Source organism: Artibeus jamaicensis, unplaced genomic scaffold, assembly GCF_021234435.1.
Source record: "Artibeus jamaicensis isolate MK-2021 breed Jamaican fruit bat unplaced genomic scaffold, CSHL_Jam_final scaffold_3307, whole genome shotgun sequence".
Lineage (NCBI taxonomy): Eukaryota > Metazoa > Chordata > Mammalia > Chiroptera > Phyllostomidae > Artibeus > Artibeus jamaicensis.
In genome coordinates, this window is record NW_026522040.1 from 2,391,099 (window position 1) to 2,410,864 (window position 19,766).

Sequence of the window (19,766 nt, forward strand, 5' to 3'; positions counted from 1 at the left end):
AGGATTTTTGCTTTGGCCACCAAGTTGGTCAACTGTTGTCCAATGGGTATTGACTTTTACAGGTTCGCACACTGACCAAAAAGGCATTTCACCCCCCAAAGCTATGGGGCACAGAGAAGCTTCCCAGGCTGGAAGACAGCCATTGCCACTGATGTGCGTGTGTAATAACTTCATGGCCATAATCCAAGATCAGAGATAATCTGCAAAGGAATCTGGTTGAGCTTGGCAATAGCTAGATTACATTTAAAACAATCTTCCTTGCACATCTTTTTAAAGATATTTTTTATTGTTATTCAATTCATTATCTCCCCTTTTCCCCCATTACTCTCCCCTGCCCTGCCCAGCCCATGCCCCACATTCAACCCCCCGACCCCAGTTGTTCTCCTCCATGGGTCCTTTATACATGTTCCTGGACTTGACCTTTCCCCTACTTTCCCCGTTATCCCTTCCTCTCTCCCCTCTGGTCACTGTCAGTTTGTTCTTTATTTCCACGTCTCTGGTTCTATTTTGCTTGCACATCTTAGTAAGGAAAAACATGTGACGTAATGCATTCTAACCAAGAATGCATTAATTCAGTTAATGCATTCTCTGTTAATTCAGTGCTCAAGGTGAAGAACCTCCATTTTCTATAGCAGAACTTCTGCTCTTGTAGAAATATTCTCAGTGTACTGAAACTCTAGGAGTAGCATCTAGCTACTGCCCTTACCTCCCCACACTGGGACCATCATTTCCACCTGTACAGAGGAGACATGAATTGCTGGCTTCAGGGCAAACCCGACCTGGCAACACGAGGGACTGCCCTCTCCAAGGACCAGATTTCTACACAAGCTGTCTACCATTTATTTAAAATAAAATTGGAAATCCCTATTTTCTTGTTGGTCCCGGCTTGACATAGAACCGAAGGACGCCAAATTAGGATGCAGGTTAGGTGGCCTTCAAGATTCCTACATCAAAACTCATGAGTACCTTGTAAACTATGCAAAGAAAACAGGTTCACTAGGTGACCTAAGGTGGAGGCACTGGAGTCGTTAAAAATTATTTTACATAGTGTCACAAATGACTCTTCATTTATTTCAGCCAAGATCTCAAATACAATAAAACCAAATTGTATCCAAAAGCATCCTAAATTATCCCTTACTGAGGAAGTCTGCAAGACCCCAAAGCGACTGGGTATGAGTATAGCTCTGTGTGCAGAAGCACATCACGCTCGGGGGGGGGGGGGACCTGGAAATGCACACACATCTACATGCAGAACAAAGAAGAATCCAACTCTAGGACCTTGAGCTGCATGAGGACATGGTCACCGCCTGGGCTGCAAAATCCAGAGACCAGTTCCAGAGATGAAACTGTTCAAAAATGCTCTGAGCTGCCGCCTAACAATAGGTTTGGAATGGTAGGAATATCCGGTAGTTGACTCTGATCTCTGAAGTCTAAAGGGTGTCGCTTGATTAAGCTGCCAGACTAAAAAGCACTATGGGAGGGAAGCCAGCGGTTGGTCAGAAACGTAAAGCATCCACACTCCATGTCCTTATGCATCACAGATGTGGCCGGCTGTGAGCAAACCGGGTTCATCTCTTTTTCAGCCCCTCATTGGCCAGTGCTCTGAGTCTTGATTTAAGGACTGATGAAATGGAGACCAAGCAGTGGCAAAGGTCTTTAGAATTCGTTTTATTCTAATGCCACTTTTACTATAATGTGGATACAAATAAGCTAATCCACCAATGGAAAGCCACAAAAAATGGTTAAGTATCTGTAACAGCTATTACAACTGCAAATTTTTTACATGACTTTATCCTTGAAATATATGTTATGTGCTTCAAAATAAGGCAGTAGCTTAAAGAATTGACTTACATACCTATACTATCTAAAAATACACTATGGAAAACAGAATCGTTAAGACTGATAAGCAATCGGTTCTGTCTATGGCTTACCCTGGCTACTCATAACCCTCAGTAGATGAACCAATGTATGTGACAAGCTCCAATAGGTCACTTCCCTGCTCATGTGAATCAAATTACACCCACTCTATTATGCCTTCTCCTGGGCACCACCCTGCAATTTACAGACAATTAGGAGTTGCCTACATGTTGAAAAAAGTTGCAACTCTTTGAGTGTTACAGAAAGATAGGAGCTGAAGACCAGTTCGAACCTTCCTCTAATATTTATGAATCATACAGAGATACGTAGGGCTATCATTTTTTGGTCACAGAACTTTATTTGGAAGCCAATTTCAGGAACGCCAGGATCAAGGCTCAAAAACCAAACACAAAATGAAGAGAGAACACCGACAGCTACACGTGCCTATGTACCGCTAATTCTAGCTGCCAAAGAGGGATCCCACCGAATGCAAAACGAGGGGTCTCTGACCCCAGGCAGGGCAGAGGACCTCGCTGGGCACTGCTGCCATTCTTGGAGGAACCCATCTGCAGCTTCCCCACTTAATGGGCCTCTCATCTTACCTTTCAAAACATCCCTTTTCCTACAGAAAAAGACTAGCAATAAATACTTAAGTATAGTGCAGTATCTAATATCCTTTCCTATCGTCCCAGAAAGTCTTAGTAAGTATAAAAGTGAACTACTTATTGGAGAAGTAATACCTGTCAGTGGGGACTCAGTAAGGACCTACTGGATGGTGAGTACCTTCAACTCCACCTACATGATCACTCCCCCATCTTGGAAACTTATGACATTGATTAAGCCCCAGCTGGTTACGAGTTTAGTGACTAATTCAAATAGGGCTATCGGGATAGCTAACTCACAAGGCTTATGACATAAGCACTCAGGCACCAACCTAAGTTCCTTAGTTACTTATACAAACTTTACCCCACAGCCTAGCTCTGAAAAAGTCGGAAAAGAGAATGAGAGAAAGAGAGAGTGAGAGATCAGCACCGATAACACACTGCATGCCACTCGTTTTTGCAGCTATTCCTATCTAGCCAGAGAATTCAGTCTAGCTAGAGGAAATCCAGCTAGGGAAAGGCTTTATCTTTCAGCTCTTTTTCACTTTTCCTTGATCCTCTACTTTCTTAATGGCTGCTTGGATAGCCTCTTGGTCACCCAGGAACTGGTGAGGCCCAACAGCACGCAGGTCCTCATCCAGTTCCAGGAGAATGGGGACGCCGGTCGGAAGAGTGATGTTGATGATGTCCTCATCTGAGATACCTGGAGATTAAGAGAGGAAGGAACAAGGCATTAAGGACGACCCAGGAGGAAGTTCACTGTTTAGTGGCTTAACTGCACACATACTTAAGTCCCAGATTAACGGCCGGTCTGGAACCGTGAGGATTCTGTGAGGGATTCTAACTAGAGTTCCTGGAAGCCAAGAAATTCCCAGAAGTTAAAAAACGAAAATAAAGCCCCAGACAGAAATTAACATCACAGCATATCTCGGGACAGTAAATACCCTCTAGGACTGCCTGTTCCTGGCTGTTTCCCATGTAAATCCTAAAAGAATGGAAATTAGTCTCTCTGTGCCCATGTTTGTTTTACTGATTTTGCACATGAATCAATCTTGAAAAATCTTAGAGTGAACTAGGAGGGTTTTCTGATTTTTTCCCTTTTATGAAATGCCCTCAGGCTGGCTAAAATTAACCTCTAAGCCCAGTTCAATAGATTACAATGTGGTTGCGTTTCCAATGCTGAGTGCGCTTGGAATGACCTGGGCAGGGGGACACTTCCTTGGCTACTTAGGACGCCCAATGAGGGGAAGTCAGGAAAGGACTGTGAGGGATGCCTTGTCAACGGGCCTCGCTCTCCTACTGTCCCCTGTCGTCCCAACTAACAGGAGAGGAAGGCTTGTTTGTGTAATGGACAAATTACCTTCAATTCTTTTTAAAACAAGCTCAATTGCAGCTAGTTCAACTGTGACCACAAGAGTTGGAGCAAGACTGTAAGAGTAGCAGTGACAGTATTTTTATTACCACGACCACGTGTAACAATAAACAGCTAAGATGTACTGGGCACATTCTACATGCCAGGTCCTCTTTTAAGCACTGTGTGTGTACTAACTCATTTCATCATTGTTACAGTCTATGAGGTTACAAGCTATTATTTGTCCATGTAACGTGTCTGGCACAGGGAGGTGCGGCGAACAGCTGCAGGTCACACCGACCGCCAGCAGCAGAGCCTGCATCAAACCAGGTGCAACTGCTGCACAAAGCAACCCCTGCAAGGGCTTCTGAGTCCAACATGGGCAAGGAGACGGGAGGAGGCAACAGACAGAGTGAAGCAAATTAAAAGGGACCTGAAACTATTCAAATTACCTACTTTAAAAACACACTTACGTTATACAGACTTCTACATCCCAATCAAATGCTTCTGTTCTGTATTAACAGAAAGGATCGAGGTGGAGCCAGTTTTAAGGAAGAGTCTGATGTCTGTCGTTACTTGGGAGGCGATGACGGCAGAAAAAGTTAGCAGCAGCTACTTCTCAATGAACTGGGCCATTTTAATTAACCAACAGTTACAACAACAGCACCAGCCAAAATCACAGAATTGTATCTCTGGACCCCAAGGGCTAGGGTAGTTCTTCATTAGAATTTCATTGCTCGGCCCAGGAGAGCTACCTGCGAACTCGCCTGCATGAACTGCACGTGTTCAAACAGCTCGGAAACAATGGGCAATGCACTGCGCATCTCCCCCTTCTGACGGTCCCCTCCGTCTGCTACCTCCGTAACTTTAGGCAAGTGACTTCTCTGGGCCTCCGTTCCCTCTGACAGATTAAAAAAGAAACACGGGCTCTTCCTTTACCAGCACAAAGGGTGTGGGGTAGGAGGCATGGACTTGAAAGAGAACACGAAAAAGTATAAAACAGTGAATGTGTCTTCTTCCCCTACTACGACTTCTCTTCTCGGCAGACGCTTTCCAGGGGCGGCGGCTAACACACTACTTCGCCCTGCCGAGCCCCCATCCCCACACTGCAACCCCACACAAGATTAGCATCCCAAACGGAAGCTGCCAAGAACGGAGCAGGTCAGACCAGACAGCCAGCTGTGTAGTGGGGAGGGTTCTGAGAGCCCTCCGGCTCCAAAAGCTCAGATCTGTCAGCTGGATGCATCGGAGCTGCTACCCACAGCCCTTGGAGGCGGCGGATGCAGAATTCACCAGCATGAGGTTTAGAGCCAGGTGACCACCGAGGCTTTCAACCCAGTAGTTCTCACCCCACTCCCCCCAAATCCACTCGGCAACCAGGAACTGAGGGCCTGTGACATGCATAGCACTCTGGGGAGGACACCTGTGACCTTGGCCAGGAGTTCACCTCCACTGGACTACTTCTTCATTCATGAAAGCGAGGAGGATGGTCTCTTCTAGCACCAAAGTTCCTCTATTTAATTTGCAATGGTCACGAAAAGCAAAGGCCCTTTAGAGGCATGAGAAACATGGGGACCGGGACTGGGCTTCCGCTCATCTGTCACACAAGGACCAGGTTCTATCTGTCCCCAGCGTCTGTAAGCATATTGCTCACTGAATTGGAGAGAAAGATGGATTTTATAGACTTCTTCAATTAATCTAATTTTTTTTCTGCAAAAAACAATTGCAGAGAAATTGCAGTTGGTTGTCTGCTTTGGTAGGAGACAACCATTTAGTGAAAATGACCACATTTGACTAGCGTTTTCCAGGAGAAATAGAAATTATGAGCATTTGCATCTATCAGCATCTCAGATTCACTGCTTATAGACTGTGGGCCTTTACAACCTCACTGACCATTAACCTGGGACTTTATTTTAAAATGACTAAGCCTCCACTTTTATTCGATGTTGTGCTAGAGGTTGTAGCCAGGGCAACTGGTCAAGAAAAAGAAATAAAAGGCCTCCAGATTGAAGCAAACCTCTCTCTTTTTAGATGACACTTCAACCAATAAATGAGTTCAGCAAGGTTCTAGGAGATAAGATTAATGTATAAAATGAACTGTATTTCTCTACAGTGATGAGCAAATAAAAAATGAATCTAAGAAACCAATTCTATTTATATTAGCAACAAAAAGAATAATATACTTAGGAATATATTTAACCAAAGAAGTAAAAAACTTACCCTCTGAACACTGCAAAATACTGTTTCCACAAGTTAACGTAAAGATGCAACACAATCCCTATCAAAATTTCAGGAGTTTTTTTTTGCAGAAATTGACAAACTGATCATAAAATTCACATGGAGAGTCAAGGTGCCTAGAATAGCCTTCCATAACACTCTTCAGCACACACCCGAGAGAAATGAAAACCCCGGGGCACACAAGAACTTACGCAGAAACCTTCATAGCAGCATTATTCACAGAGCCAAAAAGTGGAAACAGCTTAAATGTCCATCAACTGATGAATGAATAAGTTAAATGTGGTATATCCATGCAGTGGAATATTATTGGGCAATAAAAAGGAACGAAGTGCTGATACATGCTAAATACTGATGAACCTTGAAGATATTAAGCTAAGTGAAAGAAGCCAGTCACAAAAGACAACATATTGTACCATTCCACTTATGTGAAATGTCCAGAACAGGCAAACTTATAAATGGATGAGTGATTGCCCAGGGCCAGCAGGAATGAGGGGACTGGAAAGTGCCAGCTTGGTATAGAGTTTCTTTTGAGGGTAATGAAAATGTTCCAAAATCAACTGTGGTGATGGATGGACAACTGTGAAAATACTGAAAGCCAATGAACAATATACTTTATATGGGTGAATTATATGGTATATAAATTATATCTCAATAAGGCTGTTAAAAGTACTAAACAAATCCAGAGAAGTTAAATAAAACTGTTCAAGTCACAAAACTGTTAAGGTAGTATAACCGGACCTATTTGGTTTTAGTTTTTGTTTTTCTTAATTCCCAAATCCCACAAGTCCAACTCTGGCCATCTGAATCATCTATGGCTGTCTCCACCACAGCACAAGGAGAGAGAATATCTGTGTGAATGCACTGCCCTTGGGAAGGCTGGGTGCGAACTGATGTACAGAGCAAGAGCAGAGAGAGCTTTCTGCACATCTTGGACAATCCAACATGGAGTCAGTGTCAGCCATGACAGTTACGTCAAGTGCTAGGTCAAGACCGAGGCAGTGGGGTGTAACAGGAATGACCTTAGGAGGGGCCCAGAAGGCCCAAACTACAAGTCTGCACACTTTGATAAGGATTCCACCTGGACACCAATACGAGTGGGGCCTCCACCACTGGTGGGCTGTAGGAACTCAGAGCTCTGACCACCCCACACGCAAGTGTGGCTATGCTGCGGGTCCCCGCAGAGCCCGCCAGACTTCCACTCCACCGAACATGTGCCGCCACCGCCGCCACCTGGCTTGAGACCAACAACACCTCTCCACCTGCAGACGGTGGCACTGACCTGGAACTTGGTATGGGACGTCTGTTCTGCTGGCTTCTATCATGTAAGCTCCCCCTCTCTGTATACTGAAATGTGCATGACTCTTCTGGCTTATCTGGGAGGTCTCCCCTAACAAACCTGGCATCGTGGAAAGACGCAAATGTGTGTGAGGGACTCCTCTGGGGGATGCTCCCTTGCTCACAACGCTGGACAGCAGTGCTCTGTGTTCTCGTGTTTTCAAGATTAGTAAAGGGTGTGGACACGTTTGATCCCCTTGATAGAGTTAACTATCAAGGGGACCAAAGTGATGGGGTTCAGGGGCTGATGAAGTTCAGGGACTACAGTCTGCAACCTCAGAAAAGAGTTCGGATCTAACCACACCTAGCAGGTGCTCCCTTTAATAGCATGGCTCTCAAGCTCAGGCCTGTGGCTTAGATGTGTGGGATCGAATCAAAGAGCCAACTCTACAAAGGCCGTGAGAACTATAATTTTCGACCTACAAAGGAAGGAGAGCTCAACAAAAATAGAGAACATTTCCAATTAAAAAAAAGGAACATTCCACTTTAATGACTACTCAAGCCATTCACACAGCAGACTAATTACTTGCAAATATTTAAAATGCTTAGACTGGTTAATAATCAGTCAATGAGACTTAAATTTTAAATAGCAAATTAGGAAAAACCACCACAAAGCTATTACTCATTGCTCAGTTTTGGCAAAAGGCACATTCTTTGTCCTAAGAAAGTTAAGCAAGCAGAACTCCTAAGGCTAGAATAATGTGTCTGCACTGGATGGAACCAAACTGAACTAATACTCTATTATGCAACATCGTGTTACAAACTCATTAACTGGAACATCCTACGAAAGTTAAAAAAGAATGGCCAGAGTTCACACCTTCTGTCTGAAAACTGGCACGGGATTTTTATGCAGCACCCACGAATGTTCTGAAGAAAAGCATCACTGAGGTCTCGTCCCATGTCAACCTTTTTCCATCCCTTGCTCCCCCCTTGGGAGCCCCCCCTCAGAAACCAACCATTGCTTTAATTCTTGAATCTTCAGGGAGGGGCTTCTAGGAGTTCACTGCAACCCACTTAAATGACTGGGACATTTCAAGTACGAAATAATAAAAGTCTGGTGGCAAGTCAAAGGGGTAAACAACTCAACGCTCACATGAGGATAAATTCAAGCTTCATTTTCCGCATACGGGTCTGACTTCAGAAAGTCTCATTTGTACCTGTAAGCCACCTCCCCCAAATCATTGCAGCATAAACAGGAACCGCAGACAGATCGCTGTGTGTGTGCCACGCCAGTGACACTTGGCCTTCTCTGGGAGGTGGCTGTGCAAATGCTCCTGTCTCCCTCTAAGACCACAGGCTCCCTGAACAGGAGTCATGTTTTGTTCAACGCTGTATCGCCCATGACCTTGGAATGGTGCCTGGCTCACTGCAAGAATTCAGTGTCTGTCTGTTCGACTCTAAGGACTGCTATTATGCAGTGATGGCTGCTAGGACCCAGACATTATGGAGCTATATCATTCACTATTATAACTGGATGTGTTTATGTCTACTTTTTATACATAAATGATGGCCTACAGAAATAAAAACCAGTTGCTGGGCCTTCCCAAACTCTAGTGCATAAAAGCCTAAGCCCTGAAAGCGTTCTGAGGCCTTTTCAGAGGTACAAGTCCTGGCGGAGTTTTAGAAAGAGATCAAAACGGAGACAGAAGTTCCTGAAAAATAAGGAGCAGGCGTGTCCAGTTCTAGGTGCTGCACCCTCCTACCAAGAACAGTGCCTGACCTAACACACCCTCGGGACAGAGCTGAAATGAATGAATCTGAACACTCTGGGCTTTCAAATTGAATCTAGTCTTTCACTGCCAAAGCCTTGATGAAAGAGTGTGTCCCTTTCTTCACTGTACCGAGAAAAAAAAGAGAGAATTGCAAAAGTTGAACAAAAGGCTGTTTGCATTTAGTGCTAATAAATAACTCGTATTAAATTTGTCTTCTATGTATTTTCTTTGGTCTCCAAAGTATTTGCTCAAAACCTTTGAATATCAGGAAATGGGAAAAAAGACATAGAGGGAGACAGATTTGTTGTAGGACAAGAAGAAACCCTACTTCTGAAATGCATGTTTTGGAGAATTAGAAAAGAGGAAAACAGTTTTGACCAAATCAGTCAAGTACGAGGTCCCACCCACGCCTCATTTTCCTTTCCCCATCACGTAAGTCACCATTCAAACTCCGCTGATGGGTACTTGTGATAAGACTGCTGTATTCTTCTATGGCCAAAATAAGAGCAAAATAAGAAATTCTGAATTCTATAGATCATCTATGTGTTTTTAATTACAATTCTTTAAGACTTGAATGCCCTATATGCACAACTTAAAGAATGGCTGGAAACAAGTGGAAATGGTTATTTGAATATCATAACAAGATGACAGAATAAAAGCCTCTAATTTAGAATTAGGAAGAGAGAAGAATCCATCCTACATTTAATTTAATAGTTAAATAGTGTGCAACTTTTTAAAAATAAAGGTTCCTATAAATCAGTTATACTTATATGTAAAAGAAAGCTTAACTATACCACTAGACTAGTTACTTGTTTCACAGAAGAGGCCTGAATTTGCTGCTTCTGAAAATATCACACTAAAATGCCAAAGGTGACCGACTCGTCTGTCCCTGTCCCCACAGTGAATTCCAGCTGACCTTTCCTCCCAGATTCTCTAATTTCATCTGACCACTTCTTTGCCTTACATGTGCACAGCTGCACGCAGTTTTTCAAGGATCAAGCCTGTCTTTCATGAGTCTCTCGCATGCCACTCTTATTCCGCACTTGAAACTGCCTAGCCCTGTGCTTGAACCCAGACTAAACAATCCACTTCCGCTGGCACGATGCAGACTGCATCCAGTGCCTCAGTTCAGGACCTGGCCTTGCCTTCAGCGGGGCCGGCAGGAAACAAACAGGAAGTGAGTCTGCCAACCACCGAGAAAGAAACACACGCCTGTCTGGAACACTACAGAACAGCAAGCTTTCAGATACTAAGTTTGGGTGCGGAGTCTTCAGGGTGGTGCCTGGTGACCAGTGTGTCAGAAGCAGTGAGGGGTGGGCCCTGCTTCGGTCTGAACTGGTCCGCACAGCACAGTAACTGCGCTGCTAAAATCAGCCAAGCAGTCCCTTCAAGTAGGAGTTTTCCTACTACATAATATTTCACATCTGCTTTAAGTCTTCTTTCTCCTGGAAGTACCAAGAACTACTATTGTGTTAAAAGTAAAACAATCCCCAAATTATATATCACTTAAGAGCAGAGACAGTGTATAAATAAGTAACCTCACAGGGTACATACAGGCCGTCCTGCCCAGACAGAGCCTGTCCCAGGCCCCAACGCGCGGTTCCTGTGTGCCATTCTGGTACAACAGTGCCACCAGCTCGGACCCAGGACACTCGCCTCTCGCGGGGCTGTGCTTGTGCTGGGACTCCAGGAGGCCCTTGGTGGCCTCCTCCCACCTAGACTGGGCAGCCGTGAAAAGGAAAAATGATAGATGGAAGGCCCAATTAAGAATGGCACTTAGAGCTCTGGCTGGTGTAGCTCAGTGGATTGAGCATGGGCCTGTGAAGCAAAGGGTTGCCGGTTTGATCCCCAGTCAGGGCACATGCCTGGGTTGCAGGCCAGGGCCCTAGTAGGGGACACATGAGGGGCAACCACACACTGATGTTTCTCTCCCACTCTTTCTCCTTCCCTTCCCTCTTCTCTCTAAAATAAATAAGTAAAATATTTTTTAAAAAAAGAATGGCACTTCGAGTTTGGTGGCAATTGAGAAGAAATAAGGGGCCTAGCACAAATAATGCCCTTTTTTTATTCCAAAGTCTTTTATCACAGAATTGTGAGCACATCATTCTGTAACATAACAGTATCACATTCTAGTGCACCATATGACATTTTAGGTGACATGTTCAAATCAAAACTATAAATTATTACACCCATATTTTTAACTTCCCAACCACCCTCAAGCAGGCCTTACTTCTGCCGGACCCTGTAGTTTGGGGGCAGAAAACCTTTACCAAAGGAGCTCCGAGCTCCTAAGCAGAAAACTTCATGGTCAAGCAGCTTGTCCCGTAGCTTCTTATGAAGAAGGAAGAAGGACTTTGAAAGGTAATTCCCTGCACGGCCCGCAGTTTGGGTGCTAAGTCAAGTCTGCACCAACAGCTCCTAAAGTGCTGAGAAAACATCCTACTGCCCTCCAGGTCACTTTCCACAGGCACAGGTGGGTGGACCTAGCGACTTTCACTCCATTCTACTAACTGGCCAACTATCTAGTTTGCCAATTACCTTCTAAAACAGCAGGCAAGGTCTCACTTAGAGCAACGGCCATTGCACTAGATAAAGGCAGGTCTTTTAAAACTGAAGTACAATTTGCATACAGTCAAATTCACCCTTTTTGGGGTGCAGAACAGTCCTATCACCCCCCCGAATCTCCAGTGGCCCTTCACGGCCTATCCGCCTCCACTGATCTGCTTTCTGACCGAACAGTCTTACCCCTTCCTGAATGGCATGTAAATGCAGTCACACAATGCATGATTGTTTTTTAAAAATAGAAGATTTCATAATTCTAGAGATACCAAGGAGTGCTTTTCCCCCCTAAGGCCTCTCTCCCTGACATGGAGATGGCTGTCACCTCCTTGTGCCTTCACACGGTCCTCCCTCTGTGTGTGTCTGGGTCCAACTTTCCCCTTCTTAGACAGAAACCCGTCACATTGGATTAGCGCCCCCTAACGGCCTCGTTTACCTTAATTACCTCTTTAAAGTTTCAGCAAACCAGCTTAGCGATCAGTGGGTGATCAAATGAAACTTAAAAATCTGCCCTGGATACACTGAAGAGCAGAGTAAAACCCAGGATCGAACCGTAGCTTCCCAGGGAGTTCAGAGCCTTGTGCTAGTTCCCACGTTAGACAAGAAGTGCCCCTGGCACAAAGTATGCAGTCAGGAAAGGGCCACCGCGTACAGCAGTATCGGGGACCGCCATGCCGAGACGAGTGTGGACGCCATTCACAGACTACAGTGGGAGGGTAACGGCAGCAATAACTTAAGACTCAATTACTTGCCTCAAGCTACCTTTTTATGGTTTACCTGCCAAGGATGCTCTTGACTTGGCTTCTTACAACACAGTATTCCAAACAAAAAACAGATCGAAAGAAAGACTACTTTTCCGGAAAAAAAAAAAAGTAAAACAACCAAAGAAAGCCCAGGTGGCCATCGTGTGGAGACTCAGTAAACTGGGTTGGGCAGGACTCACGACCTCATCTAATGCTGGGGCCCACAGCCCAGCCATTGAGGTCAGTCTGGGTTTCATTTCCGTCCAAAAGCACCCGTGCTCTCCCCCGAAAAGGGACGGAGTGTCGGTCAGGGTCTCACTGCCTGGAGAGTGATGTCACACCACCAGAGAGTTGAGACAACATGATGTCTTAAGAATCAACACTCCCCGCTGTGGAGGTACATACAATCTTGAGAAGATAAGTAACACTAGAATGCTCTCAGGAGGAGACGCACTTTGAGATCTCAGGGTCAACCGATATTTTAATTAGTTATCTGGGTCATCATTCCCAAAGTCAGTGTCTAAATAATAACAAAGCATTTTTATGATATGACAACATTCTGGCATTGATTCTATCAGTTCCCACAGAAGGTAAAATGTTTTAAGACTGGTAGGCAGTAAGACAGTATAGGGAAAAACTGCCCCAGTTCTTTGAAAGAACCTGTTCTATGGAGGAAAATTTTATAGAAACATCTAGAAGACATGATTAGGAATCAGATGAATCTATAACCACAAGTATTTTTACTTTGGTAATCAGTGCAAAAAGTTTAGCAGCTTCGGGTGTTTACAGGACATACGGAATCTGGTCACATTCGCTTCAAGGACACTTTCTTAGTACCAGAGAAGGCTGACATCTTTAAAGTAGCAAGGCGACTGTGTAACTTACCCATGCTCCTGGAGCACTTTTGAGAGTGAAAGGAGATACTATTAATAATTACTCTGGGATAAAAGATATTAACCAGAAAAATAGGGTGTATGCTCGTATTAGAGTAAAAATAAACTGGCAATCAAGATAATAAATGGAATGATACGTGTTTCTAACACAAAAACCACAACCACGAATTAGCAAATATTTCTTCTTATAAAACAAAAGTCTATATTTTCCCCCTAAAGTAAGGAATATTCACTTACTTTTGGGGGTTTTGAAAAGCTAGTATCCAAATTCAATGCAATGCCCTTTCAGACTGCGAATGTACCAAGTACCACGCGAAGCCCTGTAACTCGAGCTCCCGCAAGTTACACGTGGCAAGGTAAGACGTCTAATGCTGTCATGCCCGTTCCGGGGAACATATATATTTAGAATAAACTTTAAAAAGGGCTGAAATCTCACTTGATGAACAGAAATGGCATGGGAGAAATAACATACACACTGTCTTCTCCTCTTGGGAAAGTTGCTTATGCCTCATCCCCACAGCTGTGACACAGAATGCTTGGATCTCATTCTTCAAAATATTCTCCAAGAGAATTCTATCAGTGGGAAATGGCATTTAGAGGACTTCTTCAAGAAGAGAGAACTCATTTACAAAGTGATCCTAAAACGTACTCCAGGCTTCTTCATGCACATGAAATAATTTCTTCCCCCTTAGGGGGTGGGAATAAATCGCTACAGGGAATCACAGCAACATCAAAGAACTCCATGAATCCTAATAGTACCACCAGGGAGCACTGCAGGCCAGAAAGGAGCAACGCTGTTCTCCCCAGGAAGGGTGAGCGAAGGTTACAAACCACCCTTATAAGGTCTGCCTCCCTTGGACAGAGCTCAACCCTCACACTTGCCTCCCCAGCCCTAGGTTTGTGCCTAATGGCATAGCCTGGCTTTTCTGCGGATTCCCCCCCCCCCCGCCCCCGAATGCCTGCCATTCTCCCTGGGCACCAGCCCTACCATCTCCATCCCGTCTCCCTCATACGTTCCTTCCTTCTTCCCTGCACACAGCTGCCAGCCTACACCTTTGCCTACTCTCACAAACTTCCTGCTCAAGCCTCTCATACCTCTTCCAGCACAAGCACCGATACTGTAAATCAACTGTTCCCCCAAACAAAACATTTTATGTAAAGCCTGTTTATAGTCATAGAGATAGGAATTACAATTTAAGGTTGCTTCAAATGAATTCATCTCTGAAATGTAATTTAGTCCCATTATCTCCCAACATAAAAAGAAAAAAAAGAAGAACGGCCTTTAGAAGAAAGGTTAAATGAAGCCTAAGGACTAAAGCCTGCTAATTTCTCGGCGATTCCTATGAATCCAGTTCTGTCCCAGTGGTCAAAGCTGTGTTTTAATTTTTTCCATATTCTATACCCCGCATCCACGCATTTCTACTTTGTTATCACTATTATATATTTGCCCAAAACTATTGTTTTCTAGGCCAATGTCAAATCCTTTAACCTTTCGGTCCCACTGATTCAATTATTTTTGCAGCTTCAATGAGATCATTCACATACCATTCAATTCACCCACTAAAAGAGTACAATTCAGCCCTGGCTGGTGTGGTTCTGTGGACTGAGCGTCAGCTTGTGAACCACAAGGTTGCCAGTTCGATTCCCAGTCACGGCACATATCAGGGTTGCAGGCCAGATCCCCAGTGGGGAGGCGCATGAGAGGCAACCACACATTGATGTTTCTTTCTCTCTCTCCCTTTCTCCCTCCCTTCTCCTCTGTCTCAAAACAAATAAGTAAAATCTTTTTTTTTTAGAATTCGGTAACTTTCAGTATTCAGAGTTGGGTAGCCACCACCACAATGAGCTTTACAACATGCCCACTACCCCGACAAGACACGCTGTCCCTACGAGCAGTCACTCTTCCTTCCACACCCTCTTCACCTGCTCCCCAGCCCTGGGAAACAGTCCCCTTTCTGTTGCACAGCTTTGCCGATTCTGGATATTTCATATAAACAGAACTCTACCACACATGATCCTTTTAACTTGCTCCTTCCTCTGTAACAATTTCAACGCTCATCCATATTGTAACATGTATCAGTATTTCATTCTTTTTTGCTGAAGAATATTCCATTGTATGGACGTACCACCTTGGATTCTTCCAGTCACCAGCTGATGGGCATTTGGGTTGCTTCTGCATTTTGACCGCCATGAATAATACTGCTCTGAAGATTTCAGTAAAAGTTTTTGTGTGGATGGATGTTTTTAGTTCTCGAGTGTATTGCACTGCCTACCAGGAAAGATATGGTGAAGTCTAAGCTCCAATACCTCAGACAGTGACCGTATTTGGAAAGAGGGTCATTGTAGAGATAACCGAGTTAAAATGAGGTCATTGGGGTGGGCACTTGTCCAATATTACCGATGTCCTTATGAAAAGGGGGAATTTGGACAAGAAACAGAGATTCGCACGGGGAAGATGCCAAGTGAACGCAGAGGGCGGCAGTGATGAACTTAGGAACCGAGGAACGAAGATTTCCAGCAAACACCAGAAGCTACAAGAGGAAAGAGCGTGACCTTGCCAACACCTTTATTTAGAACCTGGAGCCCCCAAGCTTGTGAGAGCATTAATATGTTTTTTTTAAGTTGCCCAGTTCTTGGTACTTTGTTACAACAGGAAACTAAAACAGCTACACAGCGAGGAGTAGGATTGCTGGGTCACACAGTAACTCTCTATTTAACATCGAGGAGCTGCCAGACTGTTTTCCAAGGCAGCTCCACCATCTGATTGCTTCTCAGCAAGTTATTAATGACTTCAAAACCTGTCTTGAATATAGAAAGTGAACTTTTCTATGTGTAAACTGTCCAATTACCTTGCCTTCTACAGGTAACGCTCCCTCCATCCCCACCATGGTGAGTCTTCCTGCTTTTAAATCTTCACCTGAGGACATTTTTTTATTATTGATTTTAGAGAGAGAGGAAGGGAGACAGAGACAGAGAAACACCGATCGGTTGCCTCTCGCACGCACCCCAACCAGGGATCAGAGCCCCCAACTAGGTATGTGCCCTGACCAGGAAGTGAACCGGCAACCCTTCGGTGCACGGAGCAACGCTCCAACCCACTGAGCCACCCGGCCAGGGCGGTGACAGTCTTCTTCTCCATTTGTTAAACCATCCTATTTCCTTCAAAAAAAACAACAGCTACAAAGAGTTAAGTCATCAACGCACTATTAGGAGGGGGCACTAGAATAAACTACGGTTGGGGCCACAGAACAACTGTAACCACCTGAGGACAGGAGAGTAAATGGCACTAAATGGCAGGAGACTGTTTTAAAGGGAAGATTTCCTGGTGAAGGCAGGGAAACAAACAACGAGGATCCTGAAGGAGACGTGACCTGTTCTCTAGGGAAGGCGCCAGGCCCCAAAGAGAGCTAAGCTCCACCTCTGGGAGAGGAAATCGGCACGTGAGAAAAAGTGCACGTTCTGGAAGAAACTGTGAAATTCTGCATTTCAGGCTCTCGTCGTCCTCGGAGGAGCCTCAACTCTTCTTCAAACGGTAAAGAGCTGCTGGTCCAATAATGATTAAGTTACATAGCACTTAATCAAATATCTGACTATTCTGAACAAGGAAGAAGAGGACCCTTTATACAGCTGAGTAAATAAGATATATAAACACATACACAAACAGATCGAGCACCCAACAAAGGTGTCTACCCAATAAAGGTTTAACTAGCCAATAAAGGCCGCAGATCTTAGATTTCTACACAACTAATGGACACAGGTATATGGGTAATCATTTGGCTGCTGGCCATGTTATAAAAATTAGGGGTTAAAAAATACATGCTAAAAAGTTTACAGTAAAATCTCATAAAGGTCACTTTATTTTGCTCCCCATAACCTACTTTCACTGATTCACATACAAGGTCAGCGCTTTTATTTTTCACAGCCGCATGGAGAAAAGTAAAGCAGAACGGAGCAGGGATGTTGGAGAAATGTGTTCTAGCATCGGTAAGGGAACTGCTGACAGGAACGAGACGGTAGTAAATGACGCAGTAAGTGACGCCAGACGGGAAAACGCCAGACAGAGCAGATCACTCAAACAGCATAACTGGCTGGGATTCTTTAATGAGGGGGGAAAGGGGATGAGAAATGCCTTGAAAATGTTGCAGTGTCATTACCGATGCCCCACACTGGTGTGTCTGAGTCCTCAGAAGGGTCCATTTAGTTCCCGTTACTTGAGAGACAGGTTTTATGCAGCTCGTTTTATGGTACATTTAGAACACAACATCAAGTACTGCTGCAGCTACTGATTACCTCCGACAAGCCATGGTTTTATCCCCCACCCCCTCAACTTTCACCCCATCAAAGACTACGCCTGGGTCTGGAAAGAGAGGTCTTAGAGCAAATGAATTGTTCCCAAAACCTAGGCCTCAAAACACAGCAACAACTGTTCAAGGTTGGAAGGGCGTGAGCAAAACTGAAGTCTAGATAACTTTTCTTATCTTGAAAGACTCCAGTAGGTTAGTGTACTTTCAGTATCTTTCCTACAGAAGTCTCTTCCACGGCTAGCCTCCTTTTATCTTACTACAAGAAAGCTACATGGTCCTTTTAGTTCAGACTTCTAAAAAAGGACAGCCTCAAGCTGCAGCATCAACATCACCTGAAAATTTCTTAGAAATGCAAATCCACAGCCTGGAACCCCAGGCCTACAAGTTCAGAAACTCCTCGGGCAAGGCCAGCAATCTGTGGTAGAACAGCCCCTCCCCCTCCCGGTGACTCTGATGCTCACTAAAGTTTGGGAACCACTGCTCCAGATACAAAGACCAGAAAGGCAGACAACTGTTGCTTTACAGAACAAAATGATTCTTAAAAAGACTGAAGCTGACAAAAGGGAATAGGGAAGGAAAGTCTATTATGGAGACTGTGCATTATTAGCTTACAGACCACGTCCTTTGTAGATCACGGCCCGACTATACCATTAGCCACCTCTAACAAGTAGTAGCATAAAGATGGTACCTTCCAGATGTTTTAGGAGTGCCCTACTGCTATTTCCGTGAGCAGATATCAGAATGGTTTTGCCACTCAACACTTCAGGCGCAATCCTTTCGTTCCAAAAGGGAAGGAGTCTCTCCAGAACATCCTTCAAACTTTCAGACCGAGGCAGCTGGTCCACGGGCACATCGCACACTTTGTACCTCCGGTCGTTGTAGATTTCGTGGTAGTAAGGGTGGGACTCTTCAATGGGTGGCGGAGTCACGTTGTAGCTTCTTCTCCAGATCCTCACTTGCTCTTCGCCATGATTCAAAGCCATTTTCTCCCTATTGAGGCCGATCAAGGCTCCATAGTGACGCTCATTCAGACGCCAGGAGCTTTCCACGGGAACCCACTCCTGTCCCAGCTCCTCCAGGATCAGCCAGGCTGTGTGGATGGACCGATTGAGGACAGATGTGAATACAAGATCAAACTCAAAGTTCAGCGCTTTGAGCTGCTTCCCACAGTTCCGAGCTTCTTCCAGTCCTTCACTATTCAGTTTCTGATCCACCCAACTACAAAAACGGTTCTCTTTGTTCCAAGCACCCTCTCCATGTCTCAACATAATCAGTTTATACTTGGACATGCTGATGGATGAGCTTCCCTCGTGCCTTCGGATGGGCCAATGATCAATGACAGAAAGATCTCTAGAAAGAGAAGAAACAAACAGCATGCATTATATTCTTCATTCAGCTGACAACCTGGGAAAGGAAGCACATGTTACAACTGCTGGTTTCTAAAATAAACTGAGACAATTCCTTTGAACAGGGTTGAAATCGGACATCCGGCAATTCATACACTAATGGTACATACAGGCATATTCTACAGATAATTAATTACAAGGAACCCAGTGGCTTAAATTTTCTGATGGTTAGATAGTATGTTAATTGTATGATGTACGATAACCAGGACACTTCATTCTGATGGCATGCTGCATTTCTGTCAGATCAAAGGAGTTTGTTTACAGGAGAGAGGATTTAACAGAATGAGTTGTAGCTGTCTACAAAGATGACTAGTAGCTGACTCTACATTGAAGGCATCCTTCTTACTTTGTTTTTCTTCTGGTGGAAAAAGAGTGTTTACCAGTCTCACCTTATTATGGAAGTTATTAAACTTGTTAATTCAACAGTCCACCACGTTTACCAGGTATGCAAACCACTGGCTGGTGGCAACTAGCTCTTCAGTGCCACAGGCTACGCCGCACACAAGAAAATCTAAGGTTCCACATTCAAACATCAAAAGTGATTTAAAGCAACATTAACTCATAACATGGGACTCACCAAACTAATCTCTCACCTGCCTCAAGACAGCGCTTTGGGAAGGAGTAAATCCGGATGCAAACACGCTATCAAAAGCCAGCAGCTGAGCAGCGCGGCCTGTAGACACAGATTAACGGGAGCAGGTCTGCGGGAGTGAGCGGAAGCTCCGTGATAAGCAGGCCGCACCTCCTCCTCCCACCCCTGCGGTTA

The 19,766-nt window shown here is 44.6% G+C and overlaps 1 protein-coding gene across 2 annotated transcripts in view; it reads right to left on the reverse strand.

The window, feature by feature from the left end:
- Positions 1 to 412: 412 nt before the first annotated feature.
- BPGM (bisphosphoglycerate mutase) overlaps positions 413 to 19,766 on the reverse strand; it is a 30,546-nt gene continuing 11,192 nt past the window's right edge. For both annotated transcript variants that reach the window (XM_037165820.2, XM_037165821.2), the window contains exons 2-3: positions 18,283 to 18,944; positions 413 to 3,162 (exon numbers count right to left, since the gene is read on the reverse strand). In XM_037165820.2, coding sequence (XP_037021715.2) covers positions 2,990 to 3,162; positions 18,283 to 18,883 — 774 coding nt within the window. In that variant the 5' untranslated portion in view covers positions 18,884 to 18,944 and the 3' untranslated portion in view covers positions 413 to 2,989. The remainder of the gene's footprint in view (positions 3,163 to 18,282; positions 18,945 to 19,766) is intronic.